Source organism: Zalophus californianus, chromosome 2 (assembly GCF_009762305.2).
Source record: "Zalophus californianus isolate mZalCal1 chromosome 2, mZalCal1.pri.v2, whole genome shotgun sequence".
Taxonomy (NCBI): domain Eukaryota; kingdom Metazoa; phylum Chordata; class Mammalia; order Carnivora; family Otariidae; genus Zalophus; species Zalophus californianus.
This window is the reverse complement of record NC_045596.1, coordinates 21,165,940-21,180,927: the sequence shown is the minus strand read 5'-3', so window position 1 is coordinate 21,180,927 and position 14,988 is coordinate 21,165,940. Positions and strand designations below refer to the sequence as shown.

General features: G+C 37.1%; 1 protein-coding gene across 6 annotated transcripts in view; it reads right to left on the bottom strand.

The window, feature by feature from the left end:
- Positions 1–14,988, bottom strand: part of RBPJ (recombination signal binding protein for immunoglobulin kappa J region) — a 225,233-nt gene that overhangs the window by 73,768 nt on the left and 136,477 nt on the right. For 3 of the 6 annotated variants that reach the window (XM_027598381.2, XM_027598380.2, XM_027598384.2), the window contains exon 2: positions 2,463–2,645. The exons of the other annotated variants lie outside the window; for them this stretch is intronic. Coding sequence is in view for 1 of the 3 variants with exons in the window: in XM_027598384.2 (XP_027454185.1) it covers positions 2,463–2,479 (17 nt within the window). In the remaining 2 variants the exon portion in view is untranslated. The remainder of the gene's footprint in view (positions 1–2,462; positions 2,646–14,988) is intronic. 6 annotated transcript variants of the gene reach the window in all.

Here is a 14,988-nt window from a genome sequence, read left to right as displayed (position 1 = left end):
CATTACAAGCCACAAACTGGAACCTATCCTGGTCACTTCTTAGCAAGGCAAAAAAAGACAGAACTAACAGCACCTGTGAGGGACATCTGTGACTATGGTAGGCATATACTTAGTGGTAGTAAAACAATCCAATCAACATACACATAAATGGGTATATATTTTGTTTATTTCTGCATTTTAAAAGCTTGAAACAGGGAGCCTGGGTGGCTCAGATGGTTAAGCGCCTGCTTTCGGCTCAGGGATCGAGTTCCGCATTGGGCTCCCTGCTCAGCAGGGAGTCTGCTTCTCCCTTTGCCTCTGCCTCTCTCTCTCTCCCTGTCTCTCATGAATAAATAAATAAAATCTTTAAAAAAAATAAAAAATTAAAAAAACTGAAACTTGAAACAAAAGTATTTTTTAAAAATACTCTTTTCTACATTCAGTGCACCTGGTATTTTATTTTCTATTCTAATATGTTGTCTTAATGCTGGTCATAACCCACTAAATCGATTTCTTGACCCACTAATGAGTGGGTTGAAACCTGCAATTTGAAAAACATAGCTTTAGAGACACACAAATCAACCTAGCTGGGTAAGAGGACCATAGAGAAATTACAGGTCTCTAGCGGCCACCTTTAACTGATGAGAAAAAGCCCAAAGAACTGAAAACATCAAATAGTGATTGTTTATTTAGCTCTAGGAAGATCATATGAGAATGTGTAAGACTCAAGGTAAGAAAAAAATGTAATAGTACCCCCCCTTCTCCACCCCCTCCAAAAAAACCAGGTTCTTGGTCGGATATTTAATCATCATCACCACTGTTAGTCTAACACTGGCTTCCTACCCAGCACTGTGTGTTTAATTTATTGATACAGGTAGATATTTATACAGAGACACATATGGGTATTTTATATACACACATATAAAATACATTAACATAAATTATGTATGTATATACTTATGTTACTATATTTTTAAGATACAAATTTAAACTTTTTTTCCAGATCATTTTTACAACCTGTCAAAATAATAAAATTAAGTGTTAGATCTGAAACACAGGTCAGCTGGACCCCAAGTCTAAGCTCTTAACCACTAAGTTATAAATTCTATGAACTCTTCCCCACATGAGTTCTCAACCCTGGCTGTACATCAAGAATCCTCAGTGGAGTTAAAACAAAACAGATTCCCAAGTGCTACCCCCCAAAAAAGATTTTTTAAGTTAAAGTAGCAAATATTATAGAGAATTACATTTTGTAAACAATGTATCGAATATCATCTCCAACCCATTATGTCAGAAAAGATCTTTTTTTGGAGAGTAGACACTACTGGGTGCCATCAGACATAAAATACCTGGTTGAAGTGAATTATTGCCTTGGTTAATAAGCAGCCTACTTTACCTAGAAACTTGATTAGATCACTATCATTATAGACTGGAATTTAATATAAAGCAGTTTTGTCTTAGGTTTAATAACTAAATTTCATTTAGAATTTAACTGCTGATGTACAAAAGGATCTTAACGTTAAGATAGCCGAAACGATAAAAATTAGATTGCACTAGTGTATTTCTATTAAATTTATCTATCCATGATTTAAACCATTACCTTCCCAACATATTTTTCTTTATTACCTAAAAGATAAAGAATTCTGAACCTAATGTAACATTAATAAACTCTGCATTCTTCCTGGGTTCATTCACTTCCACCATCCATAGGAAAACATTTAGTAGCAAGTACACAGTACAAAATTAGGAGGTTTCCAAATAATTTGACTACATCAGTCAAATAAAATGTACGAACATAAAAACCTTAATTTTTGACAGTTAAGTGGTAATATGAAACCAAGAATTACCACTATTAGCAACCACAAATAACAGGGGGACTACATACCACAAACACATAAATGATTAATTACATACATACAATTAGTGAAGCAACAACAATCACTGTTAATAAGGAGCCATGCATTTTCCTCTCAGGAAAAATTCTTCGTAAAAGACAAAAACGAGCACGAACTATAAATGGTCCACATAAGAATTATTTTATTTGGTCAAATTAAGGCTCCAACTAAAGCATTTATCTATTTCCTATTCAGGCCACGAAATGACAGCACTGCAAAGAAACTAGTCTATGATGTAAACCACAAAGCTAATTACAGACCAATACATGACTAATACCTAAACTATCTGGTGAAAGAAATTACAGCCCATTACTATTAAAATCCAGGGAAAATATCTACCCCAGTGTCTTCTATAACCATATCTCAAAGGGAGTGGGGGGAGGAAGGGAGGGAGAAATCGCTCATCAAGCTTATGATACATGGGGTTTTTTTAACAAAAGAAAAAGTACTATTACCATAAATCCATACCACATCTACAATCTAAATATTAAAATTTCTTAAAAATTTAATTGTGATAATTAAATACAGAATCATGAGCGTTCATTCTATCCATGACCCTGGGGTCACTGGGAGATTTCTAAAGCATACCTTTTAATCCACGCCATGGTACTTCAAGAACATGTTAAGGTAAGTCACAGCTTGGAACACTTCGATGCACCTCAAAACACCTCAGCCAGTGTATCTGTATCATTCTCCTTTCCTTTTGAGATCATAATGGTTCCGAAGAACTACAATGCTTCCATCTGAATGATAGTCTCATAATTTCAATGACTTAAAAACAAAAACAAAAAATAAGGACTTGAGTGTTGGTGTGTTACGTGCACTGTTAACTGCTGCCATGACTAAGAAAACCAGAGAGGCTGCTACTACGTCACCCTGTCACTTTTAATGTGAACCCTCAGATGAATGAGGGGTACATGCTTAGCGGTCAGAGTGACAGCTTTTGCTTTATGGCGATCCATCAAAACCCCACAAATCTCTTTGCCCCAACAGATTCTTCAGTTCTTCTGAAGAAATGAAAAGGACCTAAAAGACAGGTCTGAACACTTGGCAGGTGCCTCTGACTGACCACCTACTGTATTCTGTGTTGCATGAGAGCTGGAAATCACCCACACCCCTGCACAAAAGGGAACTCATTAATAAACACAGCAGAGGGCCCTGCCCCATTTTAATTATGGAATCATTTTAAATTCCATGGAAGTCATTAAATTGAAATTCCATGGAGCTCCCGTGTTTGAAGCTTACTTCCATTAAGAGTACGCACGTATCAATGAACAATAATAGCTAACAATCAAGTTGTACCGGGGCTCTGTGACTGCCTTGGCAGGTTGTCTGTCCCCCTTTCCTCCTCACTCCAACCCACCTTTGTTATATAAGAACATTTAAAACATTTCATTATTAAAATAATAGGATAAGACGTTTGTATGTCACATTTTAAATCTAAGAATTCACTCTACTTTTGCCTGAAGTTTGGCACTCTATAATACTTACAGAAGGAATACTCAAGCTACACAAAGAAAACTAAATTATCAATATCGTATTGATATCAGCTATCACATATATTTGTCATAAAGCAATTAAAATTACCTTAGGATGACCGATCAGGAAATTTTTAATAAAAGCAAGCCATAAAAAGGGCTCCCAAAGGGGAAAAAAAAGTCACTGGGAGAGGTCTGTTATACTCTGGGCCTGTGGAACAGCTTGTGTCAAGTTAACAGGCAAGAAATGGAAAATGACAAATTTCCCAGCTAGAGCTAAAAAGTATGTCCTAAGGAGAAAGTGGAACCATTTCCTGTTTGATGAAAACCTTTTATAGTCCAGTGTCAGAAAATTACATATTTCTGAGATTTAGATTCATTGCAGTTGTGGGGAATGCAGATTACAAAATGTAGGTCACTCTTCAGAAAGCTGATAATAGTGGCAGGATCGCATATAGGAAAGAACTCTACTAGAGGAGGTGGAAAGAAACTAATGAAAAACAGCATCAAGAGACCTGGTCCAGTGAAATCACTACAGCCACAGCTATCTTTTTTAAACTGATTGTTTTACCACTCAGTGCAACCCCCGGCCCTTCCCACTTCAGCCTGAAGCCTCTCACTGGGTCTGTATGTGCTACAACTACCTGGAAAGACACTGGCATTGCCTCCTATACTCTGCTCCTCCAAATAAATGCGTCATCCACCCAACTACTAGGTTAATGTTCTGAAGTACAGCTCCTCCCCCTTGCACAAAAAAATTTATGTCAACTATTGGGAAATAAAGCAAGTTATAATAAATAGGCTAGATAATAAAGAAAAAAGCCTAGATCTGAAGCACTTGCTCATTACATCATTTAATTTTCAGAACCTCATTTTATAGAAGAGAAAACAAACACTCTGTGGTCAAGTGACTGATCCAAGAAAGCAGGCAGTAAAAGAACTAGGACTTAAATCTAGATCTTCTAGCCAGAACATCAGCACTTTTTTAAAAAAAAGATTTTATTTATTTATTTGACACAGAGAGACAAAGCAAGAGAAGGAACACAAGCAGGGGGAGTGGGAGAGGGAGAAGCAGGCTTCCCACCGAGCAGGGGACTCGATGCGGGGCTCGATCCCAGGACCCTGGGATCATGACCTGAGCCGAAGGCAGACAACGACTGAGCCACCCAGGTGCCCCGCATCAGCACTTTTGTACTACAATTTTGTCGCAGAATACTGTTGGGGAAAGGGGTGGTACTGAGGCTAACACTTATTGACACTATGCCATAAACTGTGCTGAGCATTTCATGTTATTTCATCCTGATCTATCACTCCTAAGGCTGACAGGGTGCCTGCCTCCTTTTACAGCGAGGACATCGAGGATCAGAGAGATTGAAGTAATCTGCTATACCAATCTATCTTCCAGAAGAAATCAAGTCCAACAATTATGTTTGTTTTTCAACCTGGCTGATATAACAATAATTAAATTTTACAAATATGTCTCACTCAAAATCTAGTCAATGTATGTAAATGAATTTGTAAAACAAGACTGTATAAACATTTAGCAAAGCCACTAAAAATTAGGATTCACATATAATCACTAAAATCAGAAACTCCATTCAGAAACTCCATTTGATTCCTACAAATGACATCTAGTATTTTCATGAAGTGATGTATTTGGAGATCTTTTAAAGAGGACTTGAAAATCACAGCAGTTATCAATATAAATTTTAGGTGACCAAACAAAAATAAGCATGAAAAGTATTTTCCTTAAGAGGGTACACTGCCGGGGTAGGGTACACTGCCGGGGTGGCCTGGCGGGCTCAGTCGGTAGAGCCTGTGACTCTTGATCTCAGGGTCATGAGCTCAAGCCCATGTTGGGTGTGGAATCTACTCAAAAAAAAAAAAAAAAAAAAGGTATACGGCCACATTTTTCCAATTGGGCCCCGTCCCATAAACTGCTACGAGCAGGCTATTAGCCTCATGGGAAGAGAAATTTATTTGCTGAGGAAGGTGAGGTCATTCAGTCAGGTTATCCCTAATTAAAAATACAAACAAAATAAAATGGAACAACAACAACAAAAGCAGATGGACAGCTTCCTTCAGTGCTTCAAAACATTATTAAACTAAAAGAGAAACAAAAAGCACTGAAAAAAAATCCCCCAAATTAAGGGACAGGAAACTCCTAAGCAACTTCAAATTTGAATGGAAACCATGCATCCACACTGCATGCCACTGTTTGGTAACAAGTTAGATGACTCAAACCGTTTTTTTAAATTGCTGAAACAAAGTCTTGCGGAATTATTACATTTAAGAGTCAAACTGTTACCATAAAAAACCTAAAGCGTCTTTTAAAAACTATCTTCATCAGTAATAGCATTAACCCTTCCGTATAACTCATTTTGTAAACATTAATATCTCAGTGGATAATAAGAATGCCCATCAGAAATTCTGATGCCCAGCCACATACCTTTTAATTTCAAAACTAGTGTGTATTAAAGACTATGCATCTGTCTACAAAACATTTCACTTCTTATAAAAGAGACAAATACGTTTCCGTGCAAGTGGTTACAGCCTCCTTCAACTATGCTATGTCCAAGAGGGTAGCTGCTGTCTTTATCTTCCAGATAAAGTTTTTATTTTTTTTGTTTTTTATTTTTTTTTAAAGATTTTATTTATTTATTCATGAGAGACGGGGGGGAGAGAGAGAGAGAGAAAGAGAGGCAAAAACCTGGAACACACTAGGCCACAATGATCTAAGTACGTGAAAACGTTATACACCCCATTTTGGATACACGATTGACAACTAAAAGAAGAAAGTTCGTGATATGCTCTAAAACATAGTAGGCACATGAATATTTGAGTGAATGAAAGAAAATATTTAGGAATGGTTTATACATGCTACAATGACAACATTAAAAACAGATTTTGAAAGAAGACAGTTTAACATAGAACACCATTTTTGACTACTGAATTTTGTTTTGTTTGTAACTACTGAATATTTAACATATAATGCTTCTGAAGGTAGATCAGCACTACTGCTTTAGCAGGAGCATAAACTTTAGAAAATTAGGGGCGCCTGGGTGGCTCAGTCGTTAAGCGTCTGCCTTCGGCTCAGGTCATGGTCCCAGGGTCCTGGGATCGAGCCCCACATCGGGCTCCCTGCTTGGCAGGAAGCCTGCTTCTCCCTCTCCTGTTCCCCCTGCTTGTGTTCCCTCTCTCGCTGTGTCTCTCTGTCAAACAAATAAATCAATCAATCTTAAAAAAAACTTTAGAAAATTAGAAACCGATACCAGTAACTTGAAATTTTTATGCTTTTATAAACAGCCTCACATAGTAATCTGAAATGACAATAACGAATGCATTCAATATTATTACTAAGAAAGGACTAGGAATTTCTTTCCGACAACACAAGAATAAATTATGGCATATCCATACAATGGAAATTATAGTCAATAATATTGAAATGTGAAACATGGTAATATGCTAGTTATATATGGTTACTTAACCATATATAGTGTTTTCCCACATTATGTATGTCTGTATGTATTTATGTATTTTAACAAACATAGAAGATAGTAAATATATTTATAAATATCTAAGTTCCATGAGATCAAGAACCATTTCAGATGTACCTCCAGCACTTACCACAGTGCCTTGAGAAAGGTGTCTTTACATAGGTAACTATTTAAAACTTGGTAGTTAGAAAAAAGGGCTCTGAAGAAAAGACTGCCCGGTTTTGAACTGAATCCCAGATTCACAACTTAGCAGCTATGCCATTTCAGGCAAGTTAATAATCACTAGGCACCTTAGCTTCTCCTTTTGAAAAACTGGGATAAAAATAACATCCATGTAATGGAAGAAAACAATGAGTTAATACATGTAAAGGCTTTAGAACAGTATCTGGCACACAGTGGTGACCCAATGAATGGCAGATGGGAGGGAGAAAGAAGCAGTGGGTTCTCAAATACCTGAGTAAATGAATGGATACTGTCTTTAAAATACAGACAGAAACGCTTAAAGCATATACAAATATTAAATAGAGTTTTTCAAACTTTGCTTACCATAACCAAAAGTAGATTTTTACATTAACAACCTGATACACACTCTGGTAGATATAACTGTATCCTATTCTGTCATAAATTACTTAAATGCTAGTTGTAACCCACTAAACTGATTTCATGACAACTAGCAAGTCACTTTCTAAACCATGGACTCCTAAGTTCTCCTTTATTTTTGTCCTTCAACTTTATGTTCCTAAACACGGGGCAAGAATATTTACCCATTAAATCAAGAATCTAAGGTCAGAAGACACTCCATAAAAGTCTTTGATCTGTCACATATTTTTGTTTTATTCTTTCTAAATTCTACTCTTTACTCTTAAACCACCAGAAATTTCAACAGAAATGATTTAAGAGATCGTTAAAAGGTGATACAGAAATTTGCCAGCTTTTAACATATACCTAGGTAGACTTACTCTTGAAGAAATTAAATTTGGGCAACAGAAGAGCACAACATTAAGAAAGGTATGAAAGAATACAGGTTGCTGGGCTTGTATTTAGCTGGAGAACTGCATTCCCACAGGGTCTTTTCCTGATCCAGCTTCTGGTCTCCTTCTACCCATACAAAGACAACGTATGTTCTAGCCACACTGGAACTTAACACAGTCCTCAGAACACCCCATGGTGTTTCAGGTCTCCGGACTTCTTCACATGCTATTTTGCCCCACCCTCCCACACCCCTAAACTGCAGGAGCAGTGTGTGAAATAAGACTTTAACATCACATGCTAATAGAAGAATAAAGGAGAGAAAAAATGAAACAGGTGAGACTAGAAGTGAAAAATTTTTTAAATATTGTCAGTGCCTACAATGTAAGACATGTGAGCCAAGTTGGTATTTTTATATAAATCCTCATAGATTTAGTATCTATAAAAAATGTTTAAAAATACTGAATTGATGAAATAAAGTCTTTTAAATTAGATAACATAATTTACACGATGTGTTCTATGGACACTTGAATTTTAAACAAGTTTGTCAACCAAATACTTGAAAACAGTGTTGTTATATAATGACAGAAAATTAATCACCGCTATTATCAAAAGTATGAAAATCACATATTCCAGGAATTTCAACTCTAGGTTTTGGCAATGCTAAAAAGGAATATAAATCTAAAGCTAAATCTGATTGAGTAATTTTCAAAGAATGTTCCTAAGAATAATAAACTATTCTGATTCCCATCCTGATAGTAAAACCGTAATTCCTTTTCCAGTTAGGGACAAGGGGGCATCAGAACCTGTAACGAAGAGACTAAACTCAAGATCAACATGGCTCAATAACTAAGGCACTTGTGATCTAGCAATTCTGAAAGTTGGAATATTCAGCTAATTTTACTTTTGAGGAACTCCCAACTGGGAAAACTCTTTTCTTAAAATGTATATCTTAACCTTCAGTAACACTGATAAAAACTTCTATCAAAGCGCCTGATACTGCTGCTACTCTTAAAGTAGCAAACACCCAGGGGTTCAACCACGATATTTCCCCATATTTTTGCTAGAATTCTAGATGGCACAGTATACAGAGGTATAATTTAAACATAAATACACACACGCAGGCATACACACACCTACAACTAGTCTTTTTCAAACAGATTGGTGTTAGCATGTTGTTACCTGTCCGTGAGACCAAAGGTAAGAGGGTGGGGAAAGTGGAGAGGGACATGAAAAACCAGTAGTTCAAAAGTGCTGAGTGCTCAGCACCAAAAAAACAAGAAAGAAATCTTGCCATTTGCACCCAATGTGGATGGAACTAGAGGGTGTTATGCCAAGTGAAGTAAGTCAATCAGAGAAAGACAATTATCATATGATCTCACTGATGCGTGGAATTTAAGAAGCAAAACAGGGGATCATAGGGGAAGAGAGGAAAAAAATAAAACAAGATGAAACCAGAGAGGGAGATAAGCCATAAGAGACTCTTAATCATAGGAAACAAACAGGGTTGCTGGAGGGATGTGGTAACTGGGTGATGGACATTAAGGAGGGCACCTGATGTAATGAACACTGGATGTTATAGAAGACTGATGAATCACTGACCTCTACCTCTGAAACCAAAAATACATTACATGTTAACTAACTGAACTTAAAATTTTAAAAAATGGAAAAAACGTGCTGAGTAAAGGATGTTAGAGAAGGAAGAGCAGTAGTAGTAAAGTAAATCAGCTCATAAACCCTACTATACATTTATTCAAAACAAGCAAATCAACAGAAGTTTCTTTCCAGTCCAGAACTAAGAACTGCTAAAGAGACTGAATCAAGTTTACCTCTACTTTCTTTGTACTTTTTATGTATATACATATTTATAAAAGTGTTTATGGGTGAACTGAGTTTCTATTATTTCTCCTTCAGCTTAGTTGCTTAGGTCTCTTTTTGTTTAAAATAAAATGTAAATTTTGGTGACTTAAAAGAGTATGTCATCATGAGTGATACAAAAATGTGCTGATCAAGTTCTGGACTTGGGAGTCAGGAATCACAGGTTAGAAACTTACTGAACATGTAACTTCTCAACAATCACAATCTCTCTGTGGCTAATACCAGCATAAAACTGCAGTAATAATGCATATTGTATGTGAAAGCATCCAGAATACTGTCCGCCTAAGGATGCATAAACATTTACTGACTTTGGAAGCTCAATATCTGCTACCGCCACAATTCTAGAATCAAAACAAAACACTTTCCTAGGAATGTTTTAATTTAATGTTCAAGAAGTACTTATGATTTGTTTGTTTAAAAAAAAATTCACACTTAACGTTTATTCCAATTATGTGGGCAATGATCCAGTCCGTGGCTCTAATTCATGCCTTCAAGCATTCTCTCCTTTCCTGACAAATTCATTAGCTTAACAAATATTTGAACAACTACAATGTGGCAGCCCTTTTTTAAGCACTGAGGACACTTCAGTGCACAAATCACACCAAAATCCTTGGCAGAGTTAACACAGTAATTAAGAATTTCATATGGTGGGGTAAACCACTATGAAGAGAAACGTTGAAGGAGAGGACAAGGAAGACAGGAGATGGGGTGCAATTCTAAATGAGTCCTCGCTGAGGTAATACTTGAGCCAAGATCTGAAGGAGGTAATGAAAGGAGGATTCCACCCGAAGGAAATAAACAGCAAGTTCGAGGATCCTGAAGCAGGAGACCAGCGTGACTAGAACACAGAGACTGCAGGAGGATACTAAATGAGACGTTAGGACAATGTGTGAGTGTGGGTGGGGGTGTGCACGCACATGTTCTTGGGGACACCACTAAGCATGAAGGTCTTCAGCTTTTTTTTTTAATTTTCTTTTTTAAGATTTTATTTATTTATTTGAAGAGACAGACACAGTGAGAGAGGGAACACAAGCAGGGTGAGTGGGAGAGAGAGAAGCAGGCTTCCTGCCGAGCAGAGAGCCTGATTCGGGGGATCATGACCTAAGCCAAACGAAGGCAGACATTTAACGACTTGGCCACCCAGCCGCCCCAGGCCTTCAGCTTTTTATTCTAAATTTTGAGTTGAGGAAGAGCAACACCTGAGCCAAGAAAGCTCAGCAGGAGTCTGGCTGGTGAGCAGAGAAAGATGGTAAGGCAGAAGGGAAGAAGCTTAGGTGGCCACTGTGACTATGGAGGTAGAGAGGACAGAGCCTTACACCAGAGTGAAAGCAGTGGATGTCACGTGATGAAAACATGCATATATTTTAAAAACAAAATGACAACATCTGCTCACACTGGATGGTGGAGTTGGAGGGAAAAACGTAAGAGGCAATGGTGACTTCAAGGTTTCTTCTAGCCTCAGCAACCCAAAGGATGGAGTTACTTACAGAGATAGGGAAGACCTCAGATTTGAGGAAGGTTTCAGTAGTCTGGTTTGGACACAATAAATTGGATATGCTCAGATATTCTAACAGAGTTTATTCCAGTTTATCAGAGCTTTCTGCCAAGGCTAGTGAGATGTGACCAGCCAAGTTAGTCTATTTAGTTCTTTCCTGCAGTTGGATATTAAAAACAAAACAAAACTAAGGAGGTAAAAGTTTTATTTATCAAACGAGTGTTCTGATAATCTTAGTATTTTAATTACACATTAATTAAAATTAATGTGCCATCTGCACTTGTCAATATTAAATAAAACATAATGTGGTAAGAATATTTAAGAAAATCTCTAATTACAGAGACTAATTTAAGAGAGTCCATATTCAAACACTGTAGAGGTAAAACAAGGCAATTTCAGGTAAGAACAGCAAATTATTATCTGATGCTCTCCAGCCATTACAATGCCTCTCAGTTTCAAACCCAGAGATTAGAAATAATAAATTTTAGTATATGTGCGGCCGAAGCGAGCACAAGAAATAATAAATTTAACAGACAACATTCATGGACTGCTTTCCACATGCTAAGCATCTCATTTAAATTACCAACTACCTTCTATTAGCTTATCTTTTACAATGAGGCTGAAAGAAATTAATAAAGCTGAAGAGCTATCCTGTAACTTCAGCCATCCTAGAAAGGACTAGTTCAAGTCTCCAGAGACTCCTTTTAATCTATTTTATTTTTCCATTACCATCTTCATCTGTATTTTGTATTCTGTGCATGCTTCTCAATTTTCCAGTGCCAAATGTTATCAAAGTTTGATGTGCAGTAATATGTGTGGGTATATGTTTTGATAAGAAAGGAACATCAAGGAAAAGCATGTATTAGTGAGTTCCAAAACAACACATTTTCCTGAAATGGAATTGTGTTGAAATGTATTAAAAGAAGTCACAATTCAGAAGATGGGCCCACAATTACAACTGCTAGAGAGGACTGCAGAGAACAAGGAAAGTGAGTATGTTTTTTTTTTTTTTTTTTTTTAAGATTTTATTTATTTATTTGACAGAGACACAGCCAGAGAAGGAACACAAGCAGGGGAAGTGGGAGAGGGAGAAGCAAGCTTCCCGCTGAGCAGGGAGCCCGATGCAGGGCTCGATCCCAGGACCCTGGGATCATGACCTGAGCCGAAGGCTCATTACTGAGCCACCCAGGCACCCCTGAGTATGTATTTTCAAGAGAGTAATGAATAAAGAGAGAAAGGAACCTCCCTCGTACACTCATTCTCACTTCTCTGTTCTCACTCTAACTTCAATTAGAAAATTATGACAAAGGAATTAAGATATTGGAGACAGGTAACACCTTCTTGAGGCAACTCATTCAACTCTATTTTATAAAACCTGTATCACTTAGGTTAGTTCATCAGGTGCAGGGCTGTCTTATTTCATCCACCTAATAATTCGAAATTCTTTCAAAAACTGATCCCTCAGTCAACCAGACTAGACCATCTATTACAACACCTTCTCTCTGTTTTGGGCACTTCAAAGTGTACAAAATTGTGTACATATTGCTGAAGCCTCACAATATTCCAATCATTCTATTAAAAACCCCAGGTGTTTTAAATCCTGTTTATGCTATACTTTTGACCATTATGGTATCTACCCACTGGTAGGATAAGCATTTTAGGTCATTTTTCCAACAGCCATGATATGTATGAGTTGTACAAAGTAAGATCTTTTGTACTCATCTTTGTGGCAACAAACACTATTTCCTAACAGTGGACCTATACAAGAGTACCGTGGTTTGTACAGTTTTATCAAACTCAATTTTATTGCATTCACACTCTAATAACAAAACAAAAAAAGGCCTACTCCTTCCCCCATAAAAACCCCCAACAAAACAACCCAAGTGTCTGCTGGCAAATGGATGGATTTTTTTTTTTAAATGTATATACATACAATGGAATACTATTCTGCAATAAAAAGAAATTCTGACACATGCTATACAAAATGGATAAAACTTGAAGACATTATGCTAGGTGACATAAGTCAGTCACAGAAGGACAAATACTCTATGACTACTTATTATGAGGTACCTAAGTCAAATTCATAGAGATAGAAAAGCAGCATTGTGGCTTCCAATTTACTTATTGAGGCTCAGGAATGGAGTATGGAGGAATGGAGACATTGTTTAATGGGTTCAGAGCTTCAATTTAGGAAAATGGAAGAAGTTCTGGAGATGGGATGGTGGGCGATAGTTGTACAACAATGTGAATGTACTTAGTAAGATTGAACCGTACAATTAAAAATGGATGAAATTTTAAATTTTATGTGATGTATATATTACCACAATAAAAAAAGTGAACACACCATATAGAATAGATCAGTGGATAGTAACTTACCTTATTCCTTATATTTTAATAAAAATCTCCTTTTTTTTTCCCAAACCTATTTCTCATTCTGTTTTTATTATCTCCATAAAAAGCACCACCTATGCACTCCAAGAGCCACAACATTCAACCTTTTACCTTCGCATCCTAAGCCACCAAGACTTACAAACTGATTTTAAATCTGTACCACTGCTTGAATCTGATTCCTTCCTCTCATTTCTAATGCCACAGCCTTCATTATAGTAGATGATCATTTTAACAGCCTCATAGGCAATCTCCCCATCCTCAAAAACCTTGCCTTCAGTTACTGCTCTTGAAATACAGCTCACACGTAAAATCTTTTGAAGGTGGGGGGGAGGTGCCTGGGTGGCTCAGTCAGTTAAGCGTGACTCTTGGTTTCAGCTCAGGTCATGATCTAAGGGTTGAGGTCAAGCCCCAGGGCAGGCTCTGTGCTCAGTGGGGACTCTGCTTGGGATCCTCTCCCTCTCCCTGCACTCGTGCTCACCTGTGCGCGTGCACACGGACATGCTCTTTTTTTAAAATCTTTAAAAAGAAAAAAACCTTTTGAAAGGCTTCCACTGTCTATTCAAGTTTAATCTTCTGAACAACACATTAAAAAATACTTTTGGGGGGCGCCTGGGTGGCTCAGTCGTTAAGCATCTGCCTTCAGCTCAGGTCAGGATCCCAGGCTCCTGGGATCGAGCCCCGCATCGGGCTCCCTCCTCAGCGGGAAGCCTGCTTCTCCCTCTCCCACTCCCCCTGCTGTGTTCCCTCTCTCGCTGTCTCTCTCTCTCTCTAATAAATAAATCAATAAAATCTTTTAAAAATAAAATAAAATAAAAAATAAAAAAATACTTTTATTTGATCCAGCCTACCTTTCTAGACTCATCTTCCACAAGCCCCTTACTTCCTATACTCTACATCAGATTCTTTACTCCCTCTTTCCTCACCAGATCCACTCGGCCCTCCTGCCTCCATGCTTTTACTCATGCTTCTTTATCTGTACAGAATCCCTTTGGTTTCCATTCCTATTGAAATCTATTCATCAACTCTCACATACTGCTATATATATGGTTGTAAGTAATATAAGCTTTTGGAGAACAACTTGGCAGCATCTATCAAAGCTATAAATGAATTATGCCTGCAATTCTACTTCTAAGTATGTCCTACAAAAATATTCATGGAAATGTGGCACACAAAGATATTTACTACAGTGTTGTTCTTAAAAGAGAAATATATCTAGTTGTACACCAAATGGGAACTGGCTAAATTATTACACCTATATTAATGAATATAGAATACTACACTGATTAAAAAAAAAGAGCAAACTACTCCTAAATATATGCCAAGAAAAGAACTCCAGAGTTACCATTAAATTTTTTTTATATTTTATTTATTTATTTATTTATTTATTATTAGGTCATTTTTCCTAT